This window comes from Megascapheus bottae, chromosome 5 (genome assembly GCF_031878675.1).
Source record: "Megascapheus bottae isolate mThoBot1 chromosome 5, mThoBot2.hap1, whole genome shotgun sequence".
Classification (NCBI taxonomy): Eukaryota; Metazoa; Chordata; class Mammalia; order Rodentia; family Geomyidae; genus Megascapheus; species Megascapheus bottae.
The window spans coordinates 41973296-42000058 of NC_143513.1; the positions used below are offsets into that span (position 1 = coordinate 41973296).

At 35.4% G+C, this 26763-nt stretch overlaps 1 protein-coding gene and 1 pseudogene across 2 annotated transcripts in view; both read right to left on the reverse strand.

Moving 5' to 3' along the window:
* Positions 1 to 26763, reverse strand: part of Cog5 (component of oligomeric golgi complex 5) — a 203524-nt gene that overhangs the window by 110486 nt on the left and 66275 nt on the right. For both annotated transcript variants that reach the window (XM_090332986.1, XM_090332987.1), the window contains exon 7: positions 12193 to 12323. In XM_090332986.1, coding sequence (XP_090189112.1) covers positions 12193 to 12323 — 131 coding nt within the window. The remainder of the gene's footprint in view (positions 1 to 12192; positions 12324 to 26763) is intronic.
* Positions 14767 to 15359, reverse strand: LOC150063285 (Golgi apparatus membrane protein TVP23 homolog B pseudogene; annotated as a pseudogene).

The following is a 26763-nucleotide window of genomic DNA, read 5'->3' on the forward strand; positions in this document are numbered from 1 at the left end:
CTAAGCATAGTGGCACATCCCTACTACACTACACACTCAAGAGTGTGTAGTATAAGATAAGAAGGAGATAAGAAGGATCACAGTTCAAGGAATAAAGAAAGGAGAAATGGAAGGAGTAGGGAGAGGAAGGGAACTAGCAATAGCCCATATGAATCTCAGTATATGACTTATAAAGCCCAGATAAGAACAAAAACATTGTATGACTTCAATATATAAATCCATGAAAAATACAAATTAGTCTGTAACAACCCAAAGTGGCAGCATGGGTATTCAATAATTTCCTGAACCACAGGAAAAAAAAGTTTTTACTATTGTAATAAAAGTCCAGGTATGTGACTGAAAATTGTACAGAATTATTCAAATACACATTTGGAGAGATTTTTGAGGAACAAATAATTAGATACAGATGAAGAATACTGAATTTTAACCAATGGGTAATTGTTAAACAAAGGCATTCTTTATAAAAAATACAATTAAAATTAAGGCCCTTAAAGAAAAAATTTCACAGAGCAGAATGAAAATGAAATATTACTCAATGAATTGGAAAACTATAGAAAGCAATCATGCCAGAAGACCCTCAGGCTAAAAGACAGTTCATTAGCTGTGACTCTGCCCTGCAAGACAGCAATGAAAATAACAGAACAAGCAATGTTTCTGTATTCTGTTAATAAGAAAATGGCACAGCTACAGAATGTAATGAGGGAGTAAATACAATTAATATAAGACAGAAATAGACACATTACACCGTAAGTGAAAAATGGCAAAGAAAGAAAAGAAAAAACATAGAGAGAGAAAGAAAAGATAACATATAAAGAGGAAAGGAATAAAAGCTCACCAAGAAAATACAATTGTTCAAGCACTTCATAAAGTGCAAGGTATTAAGTATTTTAAATTTTGCTTGCAATCTATGGTTTCTTGTTTATATCTTTTATTTCACTCTTCAAACATTTGAAAGTGAGAATAGAATGATTTACCAAAGGCTGGGGAAAGTAAGGGGCTGGAAAGAGATGGAAAAGAGTAATGGAAAATTGAATAAAAGACGATTAAATAGGAAGTCAGTACAGTTCTGCATAGTAAGGTACTAAGTAGCGAGAACAATAAAAAGAAGACATTGTATACTTCAAAAACAGACATAGGAAAGCCTGAATGTTCTGATCGAAAGAAATAAGCAATGTTTGAGGAGATAGTCATGTTCAACCTGAGGGAATTATTACCCAATTCATATGTGCTTCAAAACATTCTATGATAATCTATTAATACACATTTATTATATCAAGTAACAATGAATTTAAATTGGAAAATTAAATAATATGATGGTTAAACATTATCAAAAAAGAGAGGGGAAAAGCAAGCCACAGGTTTTACTTTACCCACCTCTAATTTCTGATTGATAAAGAAGAATTAAAAATGATTTCCAGTCATATTTAAATACAAAAGATAAGGGCATGCTAAAAAAATAAGATTAGGTTTTAGGAAGATGTTTAGTTTAAAACTTTTAGAGAAATAACTTTAAAATAGCTTTTAAAAAGCTATTTTTTCAAAAAATGTTCTACCAATAAAAATTAAAAACTTATCACTTACAGTAACAATTTGTAAGTCTTTTAAAAACTACAAAGTAACTTTTAAAAATTGTTATTCCTACATGACATGAAGTTTAACAGAAGTAGTTATCCCATGTGTGTACTTTAGTAATCTAAGTACTGTGATACTGATAAAAAAAATGCTGAAGATACAGTAACACTTAAGAGAATGAAATTCTATCATTTTGCAGCAACATATTTGGAACAATGATTGTGTTTAATAAGCCAGGCACAGAAAAAACATATATGCTGTCACTCATTTGTATAAAATGAAACATTGATCTCCCAGAATTGAATGGAAGTGGTCACTAGAAACTGGGAAGTAGAGACAAAGGGTGAGAAAGAAGTGAAAAAGAAGAGAGGGGAAGCACCATCACATAGACAGGAGGAGCTATTTTTCTTTCTGTTTTGATGTGCTGAGGTTTGAACTCAGAGTCTCATACTTGATAGGAATATATTCCACTTTTTGTTCTATGACTCCAAGACAGTCTTTGCCAGAACAGATCTCAGATGACAATCTTCCTGTAGCCTTCTGAGTATCTTAGATGTACCATAATGCCTGCCATAAAGAGGATTTTTCTATAGGACATAGCGTCTACTTTAAAATTACAGAGAGTAGGAAATTCCCAATACATAAAAGTAACTCATGTCTAAAGAAAATGAAATATTATTGTGATTTAATTCTGTTTATATGCATGCATCAAATTACCAGAATGCAGTGTATAAAGATATACTGATATTTTGTCTCAAAGTAATGTAATTCTGTACTTAGTTAAGTGGTAGAAACAATATTGGGAGCAAATATGTACAAGTTTCTGTAGTCTCAAATGATGAAATCTGTCCTACAGTCCTAGAGTTTGTAAAGTAAGCTAAAAACAAAACAAAATACCTAGAGTAGCTCAAAGTGAAAAGCTGATTTCTTATAGACTGGCAATTCAACTGCCATAGTAGCAGTGGTGTTTTTTAAGCTATAAGAGAAAAGACTATTTAAAAAAATTGCTTGCTGAGGTATGTGGTTAATGGGTTCAACCTTGCCAGAACTTCTTTCTGAAGCTAAAGAAAAGGGCTAACTTGGTGAGGCACTTGTGGTTCATGTCTATAATCCTAGCTACTCAAGAAGCTGAGATCAGAGGACAGGGGTTTGAAGCCAGCACAGGGGGAAAGTCCTAACCACCAGGAAACCCAGAAGTGATGTTGTGGCTGAAAGAAGTAAAGCATTAGCCCTGAGTGAAAAAGCTCAGGGACTGTGCTTAGGTCCTGAGTTGAAGTTTAACTTTAATAGGTCAAATTCAGAATTTTCGGTCACAGAAATAAAAAATGAAAAACTATATGCTATGGTATGTCATTATCAGTTGAACATGTATCTGTTCAACTTCAATTTTACATTGTTATTTTAGATGTTCTCACAGTATATTTTGCTGATATCTGATAAGCACCCAACACCCAGAGCTTTATCTAGGGAAGTTTCTGCCTTAGGGAAAAGGCAAGTTCTTAGATGTTTAGTATCATTAGTAACAGCACAGAAGAGATTAATTACACATAGGCACTAATCTCTCAAACAGCTGAACAGAGACCCTTTTTCCTGATGACCTCTAAACAAAAGCAAGTATGTCTTCTTCATCCAACAAAAAAATCTCTACCAAATTCTGCACTTATTTACTGGGAAATCTTGTAATTCACAAGTTAAAACCATCTCACTAATTAGAATGTCATAAATTCACTGTGGGGGCCTGGTATCTATGGTGATGCAGGAACTCATCCAGATCAAAATCTTTATCACCTATTTTTGAAAGCTAGTTAAAGCTTGAAGTAATGGAATCTATTACAAGCTCAAAAGAAAAAAGAAAGAATAAAGGAAAGAAAAGATCATAAGGTGTTCTCTTTGTCTCTGTCCCTCTCAGTACTGTCTTTCTTTCTCCCTATGTTCATTCCTTCCTTCTCTTTCCCTCTACCTCCAACTCCCTCCCTCTTTCTGTCTTCCTGTCTATCTCTGTCGCCATCTCTCTCCAAGTAAAGTCAATGAAAGATTCTGAGGGTCAGTAAAAAAGAAGAAAAATAAGAGACAGGAATCAGGGCGATGTTTGTGACAAAGACCGATTATACAATGTTATTTTTTTAATACTGTGACATGTTTATGCTTCTCCACAGATGGTCTCCAAATCATCAGTGTTTCCAAAATCTTACAAAATAGCAAGAGTATCTACCGTGATCTTTTCCACATATAAATAATAAAGCTTCTGGGCTGGGAGTTTGGCCTAGTGGTAGAGTACTTGCCTTAGCCTACACTAAGATCTACTTTCGATTCCTCAGTACCACATACATAGAAAAAAGCCAGACGTGGTGCTGTGGCTCAAGTGGTAGAGTGCTAGCCTTGAGAAAGCCCAAGGTCAGTGCTTAGGCCCTGAGTTCAAGCCCCAGGACTTGAAAAATTAAAATGAAGCTTTATTAAAGGCTTTTCCATACAGAAATAACAGGTGAGGGTAGAAGCTTACTTATATTTTTTTATGTAGGAAGGAATAAAGTTCCTCTGTAAGCATTCCTTTAATTCATGTCTTTGGAAATTCTGTAGTACTGGAGTAGGGATTTTGTAAAGCTACAAAACTATGTAAAACCTACAAATGAGCCAGGTGTGGTGGCTCAAGCCTGTAATCCTAGCTATTCAGGAGGCTGAGGATCAAGGTTCAAAAGTCAGCCCAGGCACAAAAGGATCTGAGATTTTTTTTTTTAAGTGAAAGCAATATCCAGGTTTATTAGGAATAGGAAGGCTAGCTGAGCGCTGGTGGGCTCACATTAAATTCTTAATCTCCAATTAACCTCTATAAAACAGGAAGTAGGACTTGGCTCAAGGGTAGGGTAGTAGCCTTGAGCTAAAGAGCTCAGGGACAGCGCCTAGGCTCAGGGATAGGGGAGTAGCATTGAGCTGAAAAGCTCAGGGACAACACCCGGGCTGAATTCAAGCCCCGTGATCACACACACACACACACACACACACACACACACACACACACACACACACACACACAAAATTAGCCTAGTGGTAGAGTGCTTGCCTAGCATGCACAAAAGCCAGGGGTTCAATTCCTCAGTACCACATACATAGAAACAAAACAAAACACTAAGCAGAGCTGTGGCTCAAGCAATAAAGTACTAATTTTGATTTAAAAAAAAAAAAAACTAAGCCAGGCGCGGTGGCTCACACCTGTAATCCTAGCTACACAAGAAGCTGAGATCTGAGGATGAAGGTTCAAAACCAGCCCGGACACAAAAGAACCTGAGACTCCTATCTACAATTAACCTCTAGAAAACGGGAAGTGGGGCTTGGCTCAGTGGTAGGGCAGTAGCCTCGAGCTGAAGAGCTCAGGGACAGTGCCCAGGCTGAGTCCAAGCCCCATGACCCACCAAAAAAACAAAAACAAACGTGAGGGGCAGCACCCAGATTCTAAGTTCGATCCCCAAGACCAGCACCCCTCCCCACACACTCTATTTTTAGTTTTCATTTATAGTGTTAATTATATAATTACTATATCTGCTGAATTGAAATGTATAACTTGAGACTGAAATAGATAAAAACTGCAGTATATATTCCAATAAGAATTGGAGCTAGGTGTCAAGAGTTAATGCTTATAATTCTAGCTAGTAGCTCAGGAGGCTGAGATCTGAAGATCAAAAGTGATTATAGTTTGATGTCAGTATAAGCTGAAAATCCCATGAGTCTTCAATTAACCAGAAAAAAAAAAATAGTTCAAGTGCTAGAGTCCCAGTCTTGGGCAAAAAGAGCCCCGTGGCCCTAAGTTCTAGCCTCAAAACAAACAGGGAGGAAGGGAGAGATGGAGGAAGGTAGAGGAGAGAAGGAGGGAAGGAGAGGAGAGAGGGAAAGAGAAAGAAGGGAGAGAGGAAGGGGAGAAGGGAAGGAGGAAAGGAGAGAAGGAAGGAAGGAAAGAAAGAAGGAAGGAAGGAAGGAAGGAAGGAAGGAAGGAAGGAAGGAAGGAAGGAAGGAAGGAAGGAAGGAAGGAAAGGAGAGAAGGAAGGAAGGAAAGAAAGAAGGAAGGAAGGAAGGAAGGAAGGAAGGAAAGGAGAGAAGGAAGGAAGGAAGGAAGGAAGGAAGGAAGGAAGGAAGGAAGGAAGGAAGGAAGGGAGGGAAACGAAAGGGAAGGAAGGAAGGAAAGGAGGGAGGGAGGGAGGGAGGGAGGGAGGGAAGAAAAAATTTCAAAAAAGAGGATGTGGAAAATGTGAAGAAAGCTTATAGGGACATGGTATTCAGTCAGTATACACTACACAGAAAATGAACTGTGCAACTTGTAGGCAGAGACTGGAGCAGAAAATAAGGGAAAGTGAAAAAAGGGGTAACATCACTCAAAAGAGAAATGTACATACAATCTAAATTGCAAAACCATAAGCCCTCTGAGGTACCGCTTTAATAATAACAATAAGGCTACATTTTAAAAATTCCTTTTTCAATACAAACTGCCACACAAATTATGAAATACTTTCACAATGATCAGAAAAAAAAAAAACAAGTAATTCCACCATTTGCTAGCACTAAAATCTTTCGCTAATTTCTTAACCTAGGTCATATGCCTCAGTTTAACTATCTAGAAGTGGATAATTGTTACTTTGAGATGACAAGCATAAAGTACAAAGCCTGGGGAAGACCAAGCATCCAGTAAAAAGATGCATTCCTATTTCTATACTGTATGCTCTCGCAGCTGGTGATACCATTCTTGCTGCTCTCCAAGAAAAAGAATCTAGCCTCCAAACATCATTTCTTTCACTGATATTTGCTTGCCAAGAAGAATTATCCATTGACATTACTGATTAGGGAGGGGTTTCATACTTTTAACTTTGCAACACCTAACTCCAAATCCAAAAAGCAGACTTCATGAAAATAACCCAAAAAATCAGGTCTACAGAAGACATATGTACATGACTAAATTCAGAAATCAATGATTTTACCAACACAAGTATAAATCCACAAATAAGAAGCACAGTAAATTATGCAAATTGAACCTGAATGTTAGTATTAGCATCTTGGTACACTTTCTCCCATTAGAAAATGATCTGGCAAGCTGGTTTGGCCTGAATGCTGGTGTTACTCTCCAAATTCACAAGTGGAAATCTCAAAGTCCAGGATGATTACTATTAGGAAGCAGGGAATTTGGAGGTAATTAGGTCATGAAGATAGAACCCTATGAATAGGATTTGTTAACTTATTAAAGATGCTCCAGACAGCTCCTTTGCTACTTTCACTTAGTAAGGACTCAAGAAACAGAAAGTTAGCTCTTGCCATTTCCCAGACTTTTATTAATTGTTAATAATGGAACTAAGTCATAAAATTCATTTCATATTGCCTGAGGCTGTTCTCCACTGCTCCACCATCCTCCAGCGGAATCTGCAGTTATGAATGAAATGGAATATTCTACAAAATCTAAACTGCTGCTATCTAACTTTGTAAAAAGTTCAGGTGCTAGCCTCCATGTTTTCTAGGTGAATGGTGTTGCTCTACTGAAACTAATGAACACAGGAGAAGAGATATATGATAACTACAGGTCTTAACATTCTGACAAGGTTGCCTGTGTGACTGAAAATCTTTGGGGGCCAGGAGTGTGGCCAAGGGATAGAGTGCTTGCCTAGAATGTATAAAGTCCTGGGTTCAATTCCTTGGTACTATCTACACAGAAAAAGCTAGAAGTGGTGCTATGGTTGAAGTGGTAGAATGCTAGCCTTGAAAAAGCCCAAGGACAGTACCCAGGCCCTGAGTTCAAGCCCCAGGACTGACAAAAAAAAAAAACAAGCAAAAAAACATCTTAGGTTCTGCTACCCAGAAGCATCTGTATCATTACAGGCTATAATGTGGAGGGCTCAAGGAAAAACTCAGGTGAACGATACTTCTCTGTAACAGTTAACAAATACAAATACACACACACAAACATACAAAATGTACAACTTTTCCTTGAACTGTCCATATTATAGCCTATAATCAATTCCTGTTAATTAAAATTGGCTAAGTAAATTCTGTTGTTTATACACAAACATTAACCCATGCAATAATTCTCAGGCACTTATATATACAGGCCTCAAGAAATCCACATTGTGGTTCAATTTGAGACTTGAAAGTTATCAGCAAATGGGAAGGTATAATATCAATGAAAATTATACTAAAAAACACTCAGAAATAGGAAGCATAACAAGTTGTTCAGAAAAGAATGAAATAAAAAAGCAATGTCATGAAAAGAAAAAATCAGGGAATATTTGGGAATAGACTATGAGAGCAGAGGGCATCAAGAAGCTAAATGGATCGCTGAAGTGAAAAATTTGAAAGAAGCAAAAAAGATCATGTCTGGGGAAATCTTGTGGTCAATCATGACATAAGTAAATGCCGATAATGAGTATATATTAGGAATCAGAATAAATGATGGACTACCTGGAGGCAGTAAAAGTTCTTCCAAATTGTTTTCTTGTGAAGAGACTAGAAACAGCTATACAGAAAGCTAACAGCCATGTAAACAATCAGTTAAAATCAAAGACTTCTTTCTTCAAATATGGAAGGAACTTGATTATCTTTGTGTGTTGCTAAAAGCAAAAAGACTGAAGATTCAGAGAAGCAGAAGACAAAGTTCAGGGCTGCACATTATGGATGGTATGAAATTAGGCTTTAGTAAGAAAGGTAAAAGATCAACTGAATTTGCAATTTTGAGAATGAAGTTGACAGGAAGTTGATTAAAATTCATGTCTCATGGCCATGATTTTCTTTGTAAGAGTGAGACAAAATCATGTGTCAATTAAAAAAAAAGACTAGATGGAAGGCTTATAGGGAATAAAAGAAGATTTGCAATAGCCATTTGTGAAATGAAAGAGGGCATATTAAAAAGTAATGAGAGCCCAGCTGCATTTAAGAACCATAAATTTTAATTATATTAATCTTGCAGTTGTCTGGTTTGTGTTTTGTTTTTAAGCAACACTGAATAGCCTTGGCACGGAAGTAAAAACAGGGATAGATGTTCAATGTCAAACAGAGGTCATTTTGCTGTGTAGATTTAGTAGAAACACAAAGGTAAAAGAATTTGAGGGTAACATTAAGAGCATCAGTCCCTTATTTCACATGTAAATGAAGCAGAAACTTTGGGCATTGGGTTCAGCTATCTACGTTTTAAAAAGTCCTTCCTTAAATTGTTAGGCATGATAAAGAATCACTAGTTAGAAAAAATAGCCAGATTTTAAATCAATATAGAAAAAGACTAGACCCAGAAAAGAAGACAGAAATATGGTTGGCAGATCAGAAAACTAATAGTAAAGATAATAGGTGTTCTGAATAAAAGATTGATGCTTTACCTGAATAAAAGAATTACGTGTTGTGCCAGGAGCATGGCCTAGTGATAGAGTGCTTGCCTAGCATGCATGAAGACCTGGGTTTGATTCCTTGGTACCACAAACATAGAAAAAGCCAGAGGTGGTGCTATGGCTCAAGTGGAAGAGTGTTAGCTTTGAGGAGAGCCTAAGGACAGTGCTCAGGCCCTGAGTCCAAGCCCCAGGACTGGCCAAAAAAAAAAGTATGTTTTATACTTGGAATAGGGAAGAAAGCAGAGACAAACATAGGACTCTATGGTCAAAGAATGAGATAAGAGAGATATGAACAAATGCTAATCATGACAATAAACAGCAATGATAGTGGGAACCAGATACTAAACAGGGGAAGAGCAGGCCAGATACTAGCTACTTATGCCTATGACCCTAGGTACTCAGGTGTCAGAGACAGGGAAAAATAGTAGTTTGAGCTCAGGCAAAAAATTAACAAGAATGAACTTGAAGTAAAAGATGAGCATAGTGGGTAAGCCTGTTACATCAGCTACATGAAGGCTCAGACTGGGGTGGGATATAGTTTAAGACTGACAGAGGCAAAAAGAAGAAGTCCACAAAACTTCTCCCCAACCAAGTGATGAAAGTGGTTGTACACACTTGTTGTCCCAAATATGCAGAAAGCCTAAATAGGAAGATCATGGGGCCAGGAGTATAGCCTAGTGGCAGAGTGCACGAAGCCCTGGGTTCAATTTCTTGGTACCACATATGTAGAAAAAAACAGAAGTAGTGCTGTGGCTCCAGTGGCAGAGTGCTAGTCTTGAGCAAAAAAAGAAGGGGCCAAGAACAGTGCACAGGCCCTGAGTTCAAGCCCCAGGACTGGGGGATGGGGGAGAGAAAAAAGAAAAAAAAAGATCATGGTCCAGGCTAGTCCAGGCAAAAGGGGAGCCCCTATTTCAAAAATTACCTAGGGGAAAGGTTTTAGGCTTGGCTCAAACAATAGAGTAACTGCCTAACAAGCAAAAAGCCTTGAGTTCAAATCCCAGTACCACAAAAAAAGAAGGAAAAAAATAAGAATGCTAAGGTAACACACTCATATTTGAGGCAGTATATATCAAACTATGAATTTAATATATGAAAATATGCTCTCCTGGTAACAGGAGGATTATGAGATTTGAGTTGAAGAAAAAATAGTTCTGCCTAGGCTTTAGATGAACATAAAGAAGAAACAAAGTTGTTAGGAAATAATAGCAACTACATTAAGAAAAGGACAACAAAGGGGCCGGGAGTTTGGCCTAGTGGAAGAGTGCTTGCTTAGCATGCACGAAGACCCAGGTTTGATTACTTGGTGCTATATACATAGGGGGGGAAAAAAAAAGAAGTGGTGCCGTGGCTCAAGTGGCAGAGTTCTAGCTCTAAGAAAGCCCAAGGACACTGCTCATGCCCTGAACTGAAGCCTTGGAATGGTAAAGAAAAAAAAAAAAGGAAAAGAACCACAAATTACAGTCACGTTTCCAGTCTAAAATCCCCACAGGGTATAAAGAACAACGGACAGAACATTATAAATTCAAATCTAGCAGTCACTACCTAGAAAGGAAACTGTTCTTTCTTATTTAATTCAAATAAGTCTCTTTCAAGAATTTTTTTCTTTTCAAGGATCTCAAAATGTTTTTCTCATTTACAATGTAAAAAGAAAACTTACTTTTAAACAGTATAAATTTTATCCTCACACAGATAATTTAAAACATAAATGGTACAAATTTTTAGAAGATGAAACTGATCTCAAATATTATTAGATTGGGTAATGTTTTAGAGAATGCTTTCTCCTTTGGAGAAAAAGCAGAGCTGGGTCTATAGGAAAGCCTATAATGTCTTTTTTCTGGCTAATCATGACTGATTTCACTTTTTTATATACATATACCATTAGTTCACTTTCCATTAGGTGACATATATAGAAAAATAAATAATATTCTATTTCAAAAATTCTAGCTATTTGGGAATCATAAAATAAGCACTTTTCAGCCGAGCGCAGTGGCTCAAGCCTGTAATCCTAGCTACTCAGGAGGTTGAGATCTGAGGATCACGGTTCAAAGCCAGTCCAGGAACTAAAGTCCATGAGAATCTTATCTTCAATTAACCACTAGAAAACCCAAGTGAGCACTGATGCTCAAGGGGTAGGGTGGTAATTTTCAGCTGAAGAGCTCAGGGACAACGCCCAGGTCCAGAGTTCAAGCCTAACGACCAACAATAACAACAAAAAAATACTTTTCTGATTTAAATAGTTCTCAAAGTATAAACTTTAACAATATCATTTAACACTAACAATATTAATTTTGCGTAACAAAAATATACAAATTGCCAGGGCCAGGAGTTTGGCTTAGTGGTAGAGTGCTTGCCTAGCATGCATGAAGACCTGGGTTCAATTCCTTGGTACCACATACTTAAAAAAAGCCAGACGTGGTGCTGAGGCTCAAGTGGTAGAGTTCTAGCCTTGAGAAAAATCCAAAGACAGTGCTCAGGCCCTGAGCTTAAGCCCAGGACTGGCAATAAATGAATGAATGAATGATATATGTACACACACAATGAAATTCATGGCTAAAAACTATGAAAAATAATCCTTAATATTGATAATTGGATTTAAGTCCAAGTATTCAGATATAATACAAACACAGAAATGACACAATTCCAATTTATTTTATTTGATATTGTTTTTCTATTTTTTTTCTTTCTTATCTTGCTAGGGCCTTGCAAATGCTATTATTCCCAACCCCTAATTTGTTGACTTTAATATACCAATGCTTTGGGGTTTCCTTTAATTCAGAAAATTAAGCATAGAGAAACAATACCTTAGGAGACATCACAACTCAATTTTTTTTGGGGGGGGGGATGACACTGGTTAAAGATTCAATTTTCTAGACTAGGACCATTAAAGTTTGGATCCAAATAATCTCATTTACTAGCCCTGTTGTCTTTAACCAAATACAATAATAATAATAACCTTATTGAGTTACTGAAAGGATGTCTTGGACAAAACATACATTCTCCACAGTTATTAGCTATCTACATATACATATCACATAAAATACATTTCACATCATACATGTTATATATTAGAAATCTCTAGGTTTATTTTAGAATTAAATATATCAAAATAATTCAAATAAATTTTCTACTATTTAAGTATACTCTATTCTCCAATTGAATTACAGACATAGCTCTTCAGTGATATAATAGTCATAGGTAACTGTATTTTTAAAAGATAGTCATTTGTATCCAAATGTGTTTAAAATTTAAAAATTGATTTCTTTTTTTCAGTTACCTGAGTCTCCACACCCTGTTCTAGTAGACGCTTAGCTTGATTTTCCACTTCGAGTCGAGCTCTTGCAATAAAAAGTAGATCATTTTCTATTACTTCTATTCCAGAAAGATCTATTCCTTGCGAGAGATAATCTATAAAAAAATTATTACAACACTAAATAAATATCAAGGTATCAAAATATCATGTAGTCTTTAAATATCAACTTCTTCAAAAGCTGCTGCTGAACACAGTACCTTTGAAAATTTGTGTTCTCTTGGGGGGAGGGAAATAGGGACAAAGACATAAGAAGGGGTATCAATGTGTGAGAAGTAATGCACCTAGTACCTGATGAATGTTAACTGTAGCCCCTCTATACATTATCCTGACAATAAAAAAAAGAAAATTTGTGTTCTTAAGGAATAGTTTCAAAAAATACTTTCTCTTAATCACTTTATCTTGAAGCTAGATATCCCAAATAAAATATGGTTGGTAAAGCAATGATGGAAATTATTATTAGTTAGTTCAAAACAATGCCAATAACGTGTCCAGTTCTGAAACAGACACCAGTGTCTCATGCTTGTAGTATTACCTACTCAGGAGGGTAAGGTCTCAGGATTATGGTTTGAAACCAGCCTGAACAGAAAGTCCCTGAGATTCTTATTTCCAGTTAACCACCCAAAAATGCCAGAAGTAAGTAAAACTTTGACCTTTGACAACAACAAAAGCTCAGGAAAGTGCCCAGACTATGAGTTCAAGCCGTAGAACCAACACACCAACACACACACACACACACACTTATCCAAATAGAAAATGACTTTATGTTTCAGTTAATAGAATACCAAATGTATTTTCATTATATCATCTAATTGGAACTGTTTGTTAATATTTAGTCTTCTTATTTAGCCCTAGAATTTACATATATCATAGTTTACTTAAGTTTGGTTACAACATACTACCTAGGACAAACTACATTAAAACATCCAACATAAAGTTAATTAACTACCCAGCAGCACTCAAATATCTAAACTTTAGAGAGTTAGATCTACATTAAATTAGAGGACAAAGGAAACAATATAAGGGGCAATTATATAGTAGTTACTATTAGTTGTTCTTCTTCCACAATTTGTTTGCAGGTACTAGACTTAAGACTTAAGTACTAAAGGAACAATTACTGAAAAGGCGGTTATACCTCTTGCCTTATACCATGCCTTGGCCTTCATTGAGTGAAGACTCATGACAGATTTCATAGTCTACATAATCACATGATAGACTCTATGAGCTTCAATATTCTTCATCTATAAACAGTGATTCTACTATGTACTCAAATTATTACAGGAAGTTGGGCGCAGTGGCTCACACCTATAATCCTAGCTACTCAGGAGACTAAGATCTGAGGATCAAGGTTCAAAGCCAGACCAGCACTAAAGAAGCTAAAGAACATGAGACTCTTATCCCAAGGGATGTGACTCAAGGGGTAGAGTGGTAGCCGTGAGCTGAGGTGCTCAAGTAGGCCCAGAGCTCAAGTGCCATGAACCCCTGCCCACACACACACACAAAGAAAAACCCAATACAAATTATTAAAGGAAAACAATCTCTCAACTTTAAAAAATGAACTATAGACTTGTGAATTCTATCAGTAAAAAACAGTAACAATAATGTTCAAAAACAAGAGGGGAATATGTATAGTAAGTGAAATAGATTTAAGGGTAAGCGTGAAAATATATAAATATAGTTTTCCTTGGGTATTAAAATAACTGCATATAAGAGAAAATTCACAAGTCAATGTGTGGAAACTTGTTAAACTTCTCTCATAACCACTGAAATTATCTTTACATAAAATGAAATAGTAAACATTCAAACACCTTTAAAATTTTTGAAACACTGTGACTGTTTTTCTTGGAACCAGGGATCAAGACCTTGAGCATGTTAGGCATGCTACCACTGAGCTGTAATCCCAGCGCTCTAAGTATCTTTTCTTTTTCTCTCCTCTGAAAACAATGGAATTTTATACAAATGTAAAATTTTACCTTCCAACGTAAAACTCTAATAAAGATACTCAATTAAACAAATATGTCTCTAGAAGTACTTTAACAATACAGAAATACAATCATAACATAATCTGTGAAGTTAAATGACTCCAATAAAGTTTACAGTATCTACAACAAGTTATAGATGCCTATAATAATTTGCAGATTGGTTTAGTTATACATATTGCCTTAAGAAATACCATTAATGCAAATATATGATTAATAATATCCCCATTATACAAAAGAAAAGAATATTACTAAAATAGAATGTCTTTTAGGTATTTATTATCCCAAGCATTTAAGTGACTCTTATTTTTGTGACATCAAACACTACCTTTTGGTGGTAAAAGAGAGAGTTCATTAGCCCAAGGACCACTGAAGGGCCTCCAGGCAGCTCAAAGTAAAATCTGGCTATCCTACAAAATAAAGCTTAATATGAAAAGTTCTCAAGGGGAAATACAAACCCATCACTCCTCTTTGTAATATGGGTTGAGCTCTAAACCATTCAGAGTTTATAATCTCTTCATTTCTTCCTCAATACAAGAGATCACTTAGGCTTTTTCTCTATTCAGGAACTCTGATCAATATTTTGTCTTAAAAACTGCTTTCCAAGATACGATGTAGCCATGCTACTTAAGTTCTTTCTGCTACCCACTTTACACCTGATATAGCCATACAGGTTGGCACCTTGTAGCACCACACCCATAATAACTACAGCCAACCACTTGACTCTGAAGGAGAAGAAAGCACTAAAGGCAAATTATCACCCACAGCACTGGACAGGCAATAAGTCCCAGCCAAAAGATTCTTGATTTAGCTTCTGAAATAGTTTTACTATCTTGAGGAGTTGCCTCTCTGGACTCAAACACCCAGTGGCTCATCAATATGATTCCACCAGCAGAGGCCAACCATTAGTCTACTTGTAACATTCTTCACAGCCCAAAAGTCACATGACAACAAGATAATTGTTACCATACGGGAAATAAAGCTGATGCTGAGGAATTCACAGAGAAGATAGACTACAATTGCACTGACTCGAAAGAACAAATGGAAAAAGGATGCTACTGGAAGTCTGACTTTTTTTCGTCTATTAGCTGTCTCAGCTTCTGCATCAAACAGTGAAACATCTCCTGTGTCATCATTACTGTCCTGTGACAACATGGCTCTAAGTATCTTTTAACTAGAAATTTATTCCTTCATTTACATAGAACTGGTATATTTTTTTATTAATTAAATAAATGTTGAACTAGAAAAAAGGTGATTATATGAGTGGAGAAAAGTCACTTAATCTTTGTAAAAGTGACAATTAAAATAACTATTTTCAGGAGCCAGGAGTTTGGCCTAGTGGTTAAAGTGCTTGCCTAGCATGCACAAAGACCCGGGTTCGATTCCTTGATACCACATACATAGAAAAAAGCCAGAAGTGGTGCTGAGGCTCAAGTGGTAGAGCTCTATCCTTGAGAAAGTCCAAGGACAGTGCTCAGGTCCTGAGCTCAAGCCCAGGCAGGACTGGCAAAACAAACAAACAAACACACAAAAAAAACCTATTTTCAAATCAAGCACAACTACATGGACAAATAAGATAATATGAATAAAGACTTAAAAGCTACATAAAAGTAAGTTACTATTTTCCTAATAGGGTATTAGTTGCTAACTGCTGACTTTCCGATGAGGGTAAGGGAGAAAAAGATATTGAAGAATAGGTGACCATAGGTTAAAATTTTTACATTTCCAGGTAGTCCACACATAAACTATGCTCAAAATACCTCAGCCTTATGTAAATTCTCCTGGCTAAATTTTTATATATTAAACCTAACACTTGTCAAGGCATGTCTGATCTTCTTGCTCTTCAAAGGTTTGGGAAAATTTAGTATGAAAAGCTTCAGTTTAGGTGGGTCCCAGTGTCTCACACCTATGATCCTAGTTATTTAGGAGGCTGAGATCTGAGGATCCAAATTCAAAGCCAGCTAGGATAAGAAAGTCCATGAGATTCATCTCCAAGACGCAGGCCCAACACACACACACACACACACACACACACACACACACACGTTCACTTAAAAAAACAAGATGATGTCATATGTAATTAATGTAATTAATAAGAAGCTCCTAATCCAATATGCCTGTTGTCCTTATAAAAATAGGAAATTTAACCCCGTGCCAGTGGCTCATATCTGCAATCCTAAGAAGGCTGGGTTCAAAGCTAGCCTGGTCAAAAAAGTAGGCAAGATTCTCTTACTTTTACAACCAGTAAAAGTCAGAAGCAGAGCTGTGTCTCAAACAGTAGAGTGGTTAGTCTTGAGCACAAAAGCTCAGGGCACTGAATTCAAAGAAATTTGAACAGTGACACCACACGTGGATAATGCTATATGATGGTAATAGATTCCAAGGAAGTGCATATTGTCAGCAAACCACAAAAAACTGGAAGAGGAATGGAACAGATTCCTTCCAAGGTCCCAGGAGAAAACAAACTTACTGACATCTTAAATCTGGAATTCTGTTCTTAAAAACTTGTAAACAACAAAATATGTGATTTTTCAGCCACCTAATGTGTGATACTTATGTCTATCCACCTGAGAAAACAAATTCTACATGTTTTACATGATATCATTATAAGAACCTAATATTCACAGTAACCCTTCAGTGAGGTATTTCTATCTACTTGACTTATAGAGAATGAAATTGAGACACAGGGCAGCTAATTGATTCACCCAAGTTTCCAATTATTAAATGTTAAAGGCAAAATCTGGAACAAGATATGAACAATAATTGTTTTAGTTCAAGCTGCTACAACAAATATAAACTGCATAATATATTATGAACAAAAAATTTATTTCTCATCTTTCTTAAAGCTAGACCCCCAAGATCAAAGTATCCGTATGGCCGGTTGGTAGTTTATGGCTCTGATAGATTTATGGGTTTTTGCCTCACAAGGTAGAAAGAAGGCAAAATAGGTATGGGCTAGAGCTTTTATAAGAACACTAATCTCATTCATGGAATTATCTCCCAAAATAGCATTCCAACTATCCAAAATCAGTATTTGATTCTTTAGCTGCCTCAAACTTTGTTATCTTCGCATACCCTAAAATGTTTTAGCAAATCCTTTCTAAATCTGAAGCAGCTGTAGATTTGGTTGACCCTGTCTAGGAACCCTGACTGACAGATAAGGAAATATATTAGTGAGAAAATGGAGTTGGGGAAAAATATCAAGTAGCTGCAGAAAGTATGGTCACAGACCCCAAAATATTTTCAATATATCTTTTTTTTTCAGCATATCTTGTTACACAGATTTTGAGTTTTCCACTGTGACTGTGAGAAGCCAGCCTAACAAGCCATAAAAATGATTTTCTCTACCATTTAAAGTACACTCATCTCTTCTGATCATAAATGCTTTATGGGTTCTCTACCAAAGGCAGGTTATAGACATAGATCATAGCAGAGTCCTGTGGAGGCACGAAAGTACCCAGGCAAGGAAAATGATGGGAGATTCCTAACTATCATGGTTTTCAAGTTGAGGTTTGGCAAGTTACCATGAACCTTGATGATTCCTTCTCTCCTCTTATATTTCAATGCTCTAACATTAATTTTTTTCAGTGTTACCTCTTAGCAAAAACTCCCCACCCAAGTGATTATTACTAATTTTTAAGGAAAACTCATATTTATGCCAGCAGGCCTGGTAGAGTTCCTATTCCAAAGTCTGGGCCTAAAGTTATTTACAACTTGGGAGCAAAATACATTTCAAAACAAAATACACTCATGTATAACAAATTGAATTTTGTTCACTTAACCCTTAGTACTTATAAATGCAAGCTCTTCTTTCCAGATGTAATTCAGGTAAATAAGACCATCCTGGATTAAAATGGACAATGATCCAATGACCTCTTCTCAACACAAATGAGGGAAATCTGCACCTAGACACAAACACTAAAAATACAGATAAGAAATTCATTTGAGAAGAACCAAGTAGAGACAAAATGATTAGTCTAAAAGTAAAGGAATACCACAAATTTACCAAAGCTACCAAAACTTAGAAGAACAAGACCACCCTTCTGGCCAAAACCGTAGTTTCAGACTTCTAACCTCTTAAACTGAATGAGAGTAAGCTTCTGTTGTTTGTAAAGTACTGAGTTTATAGTAATATGTAACAATAGCCATAGGAAAGTAAAACACTTTACTTGAGGCTCTAATTTAGGATTCAAGCTATAAATTAGATAATTGAGAATTAAAGTCAATGGAATTTCTACGTGCAGAGCGGCTGCAAGATGAACCATTTAACCTTCTGTACAATAGTCACTGGCACATGACCAACAAGTTTCCAGGTTCTCAGAGCTTAAGAATTTTTGAGCTACTGAATAGAATTCATGAAGTAAATGCACATGCTTGTAAAGAGGAGTTAAGAATGTTTAACAAAACACTATTTGAGCTTGAAGGACATCATCTTTATTTTTTCCTGATATAATGAAGGCTATCATGTCAATTGCATCATTAGCATTTGGCTGGAAGCCCATAAAAATTCAACAATTCATGCATGACAAACTATACAATAAAAATATTAAATAATGGGATACTTAACCAGAGTATCATTCAAAATTTTACTTAAAATAGTTTAGCCACAAGGAAGTGGATGAATCTAGAGCGAATCATGCTGAGTGAGACAAGTCAAGACCAAAGGAACAAAAGGCACATGGTATCCTTAATATGTGGCTATTAGATCCAAACAGTACAAGAGCGAGGACTCAATATTTGCATACCCAATGCTATGGACATGGTATTGGAAATATAAACATAACTACATAGACATAAAAACCTATTACTCTATAGACATAATGTTTTATTTCATAAATTAATATGTATCTATGATATACAAACCCTTAGCCTAATTTTGATTGTTCTTAAAAACTAGGTGCCAGTGATTGTATACAGATTCCCTTCTTGAACACTTGTTTGTTAAACATGTCATTTGAAATACGATGTAAAAATCAATGTTAATAAATTCTTTAATAAAAAAGTTAAAAAAAAAGTTTAGCCATATCTTATTCAGGATATTTATTGAGCAACAGTACTTTGGTTACTATTTCAAAGAAATTAAAGAAACTGCAAACTTCAAAGAACTCTGCTAGCTCTGCTAGCATCTGGATATAGGGAATGGGCAGAATGTTGTTATATGTCTTTTCAATTTTAGTCATTCTAAAGTACAAAGTGGTATGTGGCTGATTTTATTTGTATTTCCCTAGTGACAAATGATATTGACCATCTCTTCATGTGTTAGTTATTTTTGTATATTATTTGCAGGAATTTTGTTCAAATGTTTTAGTAATTTTTAACTCTATTTTTTATTTTTTAGTTGTAAGAATAAAGAATAGTCTACAAATAAATACTTATGCCACATATAGAATTGGCAACTACCTTTTCTCATTGGATGGGATGTCCTTTCACTGGGCTGGTATTGCCACTTAATATATAAAATGTTTCAATTTTCTACTTTTTTCTTTTCTTGTTCACCCTTTTAGCTATATCTGGTAAATCAAGATAAAAAAAAACTCTTATATTGTTTTCTAAGAGTGGAGTTTTATTTATTTTTTCTGTATTTTTATTTTACTTATTTATTTATTGCCAGTCCTGGGGCTTGAACTCAGGGCCTGAGCACTGTCCTTGGGTTTTCTCAAGGCCAGAGTTCTATTACTTGAGCCACAGCACCACTTCTGGCTTTTTTCTATGTATGTGGTATCAAGGAATTGAACCTGGGTCTTCATGCATGCTTGGCAAGCATTCTACTGTTAGACCAAACTCCTGGCCCAAGAGTGGAGTTTTAGATCTTACATTTAATTCTGTACTTTTAGCTTCTTTCTTTTATGGTGTGAGTATTTGATACATATTCCTTTTTTTCCCTTGTACATATCACTTGTCCTATAATCATTTCTTTAATGTCTATTCAATACCAACTGAGTCATCTCCAAACTTTTACTAAAAACAAAAAACAAAAAAGCCTGACCAGATATAAGGTCTTATTTTTGGACTTTCAACGCTATTTCATTGATCTATATATGTAGTCAGTACCAAAACATCTTAATTACTATAGTTCTATCTGTGATAAGTTTTCAAATCAGTTGTATAATTCTTCCAGCTATCATTCTTTCAAATTTATTTGGCTACTATTTTTCAAATATCTATGTGTGTGCTTTAAATATATTCTGGGTTGCTTTTATTTCAATATAAATTTTAAGATCACAAATTCTGCAAACGCCAGTTTGTGTCTGATAGAGATTGCACCTTATCTGCAGATCAACTGAGAAAATTGATTTGTGGAACGGAATGAAAGAATTCTGAGGATATCTACAACCCTAATCATCACAATTTGTGAAATACTGTAGTGTGCAATAAAAGGGATGGTACAGATATGATTTCTTTATGGCTTTTAAAATAGAAAGATTTTGTCAGATTATCAGAGCAGGCATCATAGAATACGAACATTGGAATAAGAAAACATGAGTACTGGGAAAAGAACTGATTTCCCCTTCACAATAAATCTATCCTCTGCTATCTTGTTTATAGTTTCTTAAAACACAATGCAAGGGCTGGGAGCCTGGCCTAGTGGTAGAGTGCATGAAGCCCTGGGTTCCATTCCTCTGTATCACACACACAGAAAAAGCTGGAAGTGGTGCTGTGGCTCAAGTGGTAGAGCACTAGCCCCGTCCAGGCCCTAAGTTCAAGCCCCAGGGCTAGCAAAAAAAAACAAAAAACAACAACAACAAAAAAACACAAAATAAAAACAATGAAGACTCCTAATCTCCAAAATTGTTTTAGGATAAATTCATATTGTTTTAAGCCACCAAATCTGTGGTACTTTGTTTACAGCTATCATAGTACACCAATATACTAATATGCTAAATATTAATACACAATACTAATATACTAAACTAATACACTGCATTAAATTAATATAATGTATGAAAATAGTATACTACACTAAGACACTAAACTAATACGCTAATATAATAATATAACATGCTAATAAGAACTGAGTATAGCAGTTCAAAGCCAGCCTAGTAAAAGAAAATCTATGAGACTCATCTCCAATTAACCACCAAAAAGCCAGAAGTGAAGCAGCGGTTCAAGTGGTATAGCATTAGCCTTTAGCAAAAAAAAAAACTAGGGAAGCCAGGCACTGGTGGCTCATGTCTGTAATCCTCGCTACTCAGGAGGCTGACATCTGAGAATCATGGTTTGATGGGGACAAAAAAGTCCCCATTAAATCTAAATAATTATTATTTTAGTTACATTAAACTGTACATAATCATTTTATTATTAAAGGATCATAAACAGTATTATGGTACCCTATTGTATCTATTACAATATGCAATCAACAGTATTTTAACAATCTCATTTGTTTTGCTAAATTGAAGAATTTCTCAGGTAACAGCAAGCTCATTAAGATTAAAAAAAGAAAAATCATCAATAAGAAAATTTCAGGTGACAAAACAATAAGTATAGTATAGAAGTAGCTGCTTTATAAGAAACTGAATTGAAAAGTTAAACAAGAAAAAGGTAGACAAGTTGCAAGCAGTTTAACATAAAATTCAAGCTGATTAAACAGATCAATTTAAGACAGTTTGAAATGATGCAGTTTTAAAAAATGCTTAAACAATATCCACTTAATCATTTCAAGGATATACTCTTAGGAAACAAAGATAAGCACATGAGTATAATCCAGAAAGTCAACATAATACTGCATAAAGTCCAAGGTATTTGTTTCAATATAAGCATCTCAGCTTAGGAATATCCTTAATAAAAGCAATCAACTAGTTACTCCATGAAAGTATTTCTCTCCACCTAAGTTATTAAGAGAATAAATGGAGATTTCTAAAGCCATAATATATTTATAGCAGGAAGAGCATGGCAGGAAAAAGCTGCTCGTTTCATGACAGACAAGAAGAAAAGATACCACTCAAAAGCACGCCCCAAGTGGCTTAATTTCTAACCAGAAGCCTCAATGACACAAGTCTCCATTACCTTCCATTAAGCCATTTAAGGATAAATCTATCAGATTGGTCCACTGATAGAAACAGAGACTAATTTCTAACACCAAACTAGTTCATTCAAGGTTCTAAGTAATGACAAAAAGGAAATTAAACAAATTTCTTTAAAATTTTATCATTCATCTCATCTTCAAAAATATATAATATTTCTAATTTTGAACCTTCCTTGAATTCTATTTTTTTCCAGTCTTAGGCTTAAGCTCAGGGCCTGAGCACTATCCTTGGACTTTTTTCAAGGCTAGAGCTTTACCACTTGAGCCTCAGCACCACTTCCGGCTTTTTTCCATGTATTTGGTACTGAGGAATCGAACCTGGGTCTTTGTGCATGCTAGGCAAGCACTCTATCACTAGGCCAAACTCCCAGCCCCCTTCCTTGAATTCTTTAACGTGATATGCTTCTTCCTAGATTCTCTTCCTCCAAGTATGTTTCCTCTTCCTATATTGAAATAAATCAATTATGCCCCAGCTAGCTGATTTTCATGTCTGAAAATTATGTCAATTTCTGTCATCTCTTCTTTCATTACTTCTCCTTGTAGCTTTAATGCCATTTTAGCCCTGTACTGTCATTAAACTTTAAGAAGAAAGAAAAAATAAAGGTGTACATTTCACTTCAATGTAGGTCATAAGTCTAGGGCTTACATTTTGGTCAAACTCCAATATCAATCCCTAGTCTCTTCTAACTAACACCAAATACTTGGATCTTCTCAAACTCCAAGCAACTCCTAAAAAACTCAGTTCAAGTACTACCTACGTGTAATATCCTTCCCATTCTTTCAAATTATAAATAATGGATCGTCTTCTGTTAATTTTCACAGCATATTACTTTATTCACTTCTGGCATTCAGTTAGACCATATGTGCTAAGTTTTAATGACTAATGCTCAAAATCTCTCCCACTGCCCAATGTTATTCACTTCATTAAACACTTTAAGTGAATCAGTGATTTATATAGTAAAATAAGTTTAACTTTAAAATGCAAATAATCTAGCTAGCAAGATGGCAGAATAAGTCACTCATTTCTGCTATTCTTCAGCAATATCAATTCTTCACCCAAGCACAGGCAAAGGTCCATCTGCTGAAGCTTTCGGATTCAGATAAGAGGTTAGAAACTTACAGGCCTGTAAAACAAATGTTTTTTGTTGTTTTTTTGAGAATATAAAACAACATCCAGGAAACAACTCTGTTCCCCAAAGTTTGATCTTGAGCCTGAAACAAAACTATATCCAAAGGGTAGAGGAAAAGTACATACAAGTGCTTACAAATAAAGGCTTATCTGTCCAACGTTGATCCTGACACAGCTCAACAGGCACCAGTGGTCAACCTATAATTCCTCTCAAGAGGCCGAAATTCCAGGACCACAGTTTGAAGCCACGCTGGGCAGTAAAGTTCCTGAGATTCTTATCTTGATTTAAACACCACTATGGCACAAGTGGTGGTTCATCAGCCTTGAGTACATATGCTCAGTGGCAGTGCTCAAACTCTAAGTTCAAGCCTATAATTTAGCTCCAGCATACTTCAGCTGTTCATACAGGATACAGAGAAAGGCCTAACCATAGCTTTTTCACAACCAGTTCACAAACATTCATTTGCTCTATCCAGATATAAATAGCAGGTAAACAAAGAGGAGTTCAGCTAATTATTTAGGGTCTTTACAAATACTTCCACGTGGTGAAGTAGATGACAGAGGTCAGTGAGTCAGCCTTGAGACTTTGACAGTGAGGGTGGCAGCATAAGATTTTGGCATCCAAATCCAAGCCAAGTCTCATGTCACAGGCAGTAGCATACAGTTCAAGCCTCAAGATCCATTTTCAAGGCCCAGGTGTTCCAGTGACTGGGATCCAATAGGGTAATTTACAAATAAAACATTAAGTGGACTCTTCTGTACTGAGCCCCCCACGCCCCCCAGAGGTCAGATTATTTACTCTCCCACTGATGTCATACTAGCCTAACCAGTTGACATCTAAAGCAACTAACCAAAATAAATCTCACTCTAGAGGAAAAGTACACCAAGGAAACAGTGACCATTTTGGTCCTTGTGTTGGGGAAGTTTTGTTTGTTTACTTTGGTATTTACCTAATTTCCCTCAATAGAGAAAGAAGATTGGACCAAGTGTCCTGAATAAACAGGGTGAATGTTTTACTACCAATATACAGCCCTGGTTCAGTAGCTAGAAAACACAATCTGCCATTGTCCAGTTTTGCCTAAATAATACAAATATTTCAACTAAAAGAACACATGAGACTAAAACCTCCACCCAAACACCTGTCCTGGATATTTAAATCCAAACACAAAAACAGAAGGAATATGAAAAAAAAAGGCAATATACATTCACATCAACAATTCCACAATGAAAGACTTCAAAAAGAGCATAGTAGACAAATCTCAAGCAACGAACTCAATAGATTATGGATAAGAATGAGATATGTATGAATGAATGAATTCTCAAGACTGAAACGAGACTTAAAAGTTATTGCACTTAGTACAATAATCATAATTTAAGGAACACAGAGAAATAAAAGATTTGGCAAGGGTCACACGATATCTAAATGACTACCTTCCTGAAAATCAGTGACACCAACATTTGTATCACTCTTGCTTCAGCAAATAAATCACCACAAGATCTCCCAGGACAAGTGAGCAATAAACAAAAACCTCAAACGTTAGATCCCCTAATATTGTCACAGATTTATTTCCCCAAATAACACAAACCAACATGATGATACTTTTTCTGATATTATTTTCTAAAGATAGGAAAACAATTTTATTTTTAACTAATCTGAAATATCTTAAAGTATAAGTTCCACAAATTTTTATCCTGCTAGTATAAGAGTTCATCTGCATTTCAACAAATTCAAATAATTGACACAGCTATCACAATACCAACAAATTTTCTTTAGTCTAAGCTAAATACTCTCAAATTAAAGTGCATTATCAATAATACATTTTAAAATACTGTGTTATTAATTTTTTTCTAGGTCACTAATACCATCTTTCTTTAATTCTGAATAATTCTAAATTATACTGATACATCTAAAATAGCCAAATAAAAACTAATTTTAGAAATTTATTCTTGAAAAACACATTCACTAGTGAGGACTTTGTAAATTTATCATAAAGAAAAGGAAAATTCAAGATCATTTCAAATAAGACCATGTCTAATCAACTAAGATAAAAGCAAGCAATTAAATTTCAAGATACAAATTCAAGACACTGCCAAGTTATCGTATGTGGCTAAAGGTAAACAATCAATAAACAATTGCATTTAACAACATGTGTAATTGAAATACAGAATAAAAGTGACAAGTAAGTGACAGAAAACACTTAGGAGGATCTAACATAAATAAACCCCTTGAAAGCTTAAACTGATTTTAAATTTGAATTTGACTGAGAAAATGACATGAAACATAAAAAGTAAAATCTACAGATGGAATTTTAGCACTGTGTGCTTTACCTCTGGAAGCTACATGCCGCACCATGATTCTATTCTTACATTACAAATCTGTTGTGTGGGGAGCGGGGGAGGAATAACTATGTTGCAGGAAAAAAGAATAGAACAAATTGTTGTAAGAACATGTAGTTTTTTCATGTGCCATTATTCTTTACTAGTAATCTAACTCTTTTAAGATTTTTATATAAGTGGACTCACCTATATTTAAAAGACCTAGTAACCTCATATATATACCTATATATAGATACATGTATGTATGTATTTTTTTAGTATAAGAATGATCCTTAAGAAATATCTACTACTTAGCTCACTTGGTAGCTTTATAAAATTTATAATACCATAAGAAAAAGAAGAAATATATTGTTTTTTCTTTCCCAACATAAACCAAAAAACCATCACAAGTCATCAGGGAGGGAGGGAGGAGGAGAGTGGCGAGGACAGCAGCTGTGTTGAAGCACAGAAAGGACATGCGTTGGCAGATTTGTGAGGTGACACCTGCAACACAATGTGCCTAGATCTAGTCTATTTCCTAAAGCTAAAAAGGAAATAAAAATTCGTTCTCAATGTTTCCTTGGGTATCCATATTCCTCTCCTGAACACTATTTGACATGATGGGATATGAGAGCCACTAAATTATAAAAAAGAAAAACATGGGAAAAACTGACTTAGAGATAAGTATGCAATATAAAAACCTATATGTTAGTATAAATTAAAATTATATTTTCAGTTACAGTTTACATTCAAGTAAAAATATCTCACTGACTATAACAGAAGTAAATTACTTCTCAACAACAAAACATAGCGCAGAAAATATTCAAATACATGGAGACTGAACAACACACTGCTGAAAAACATGTGAAGAACTGAAGAAATAAAGGAGAAATCAGATATTTCTTAAAATTCAATAATAATGAAAACACAGCATACAGGGACCTCTGGAATACTGCACAAGCCTGATTTAGAGGAAAGTTAATAGCTCTAAGTGCATGCATAAAGAGAACAGAAACAGCACAAGTAAACAACATGATGCGACAAAGCTGCTAAAAAAGAACAAGTCAAACCCCAAACTACTAGACAGAGTC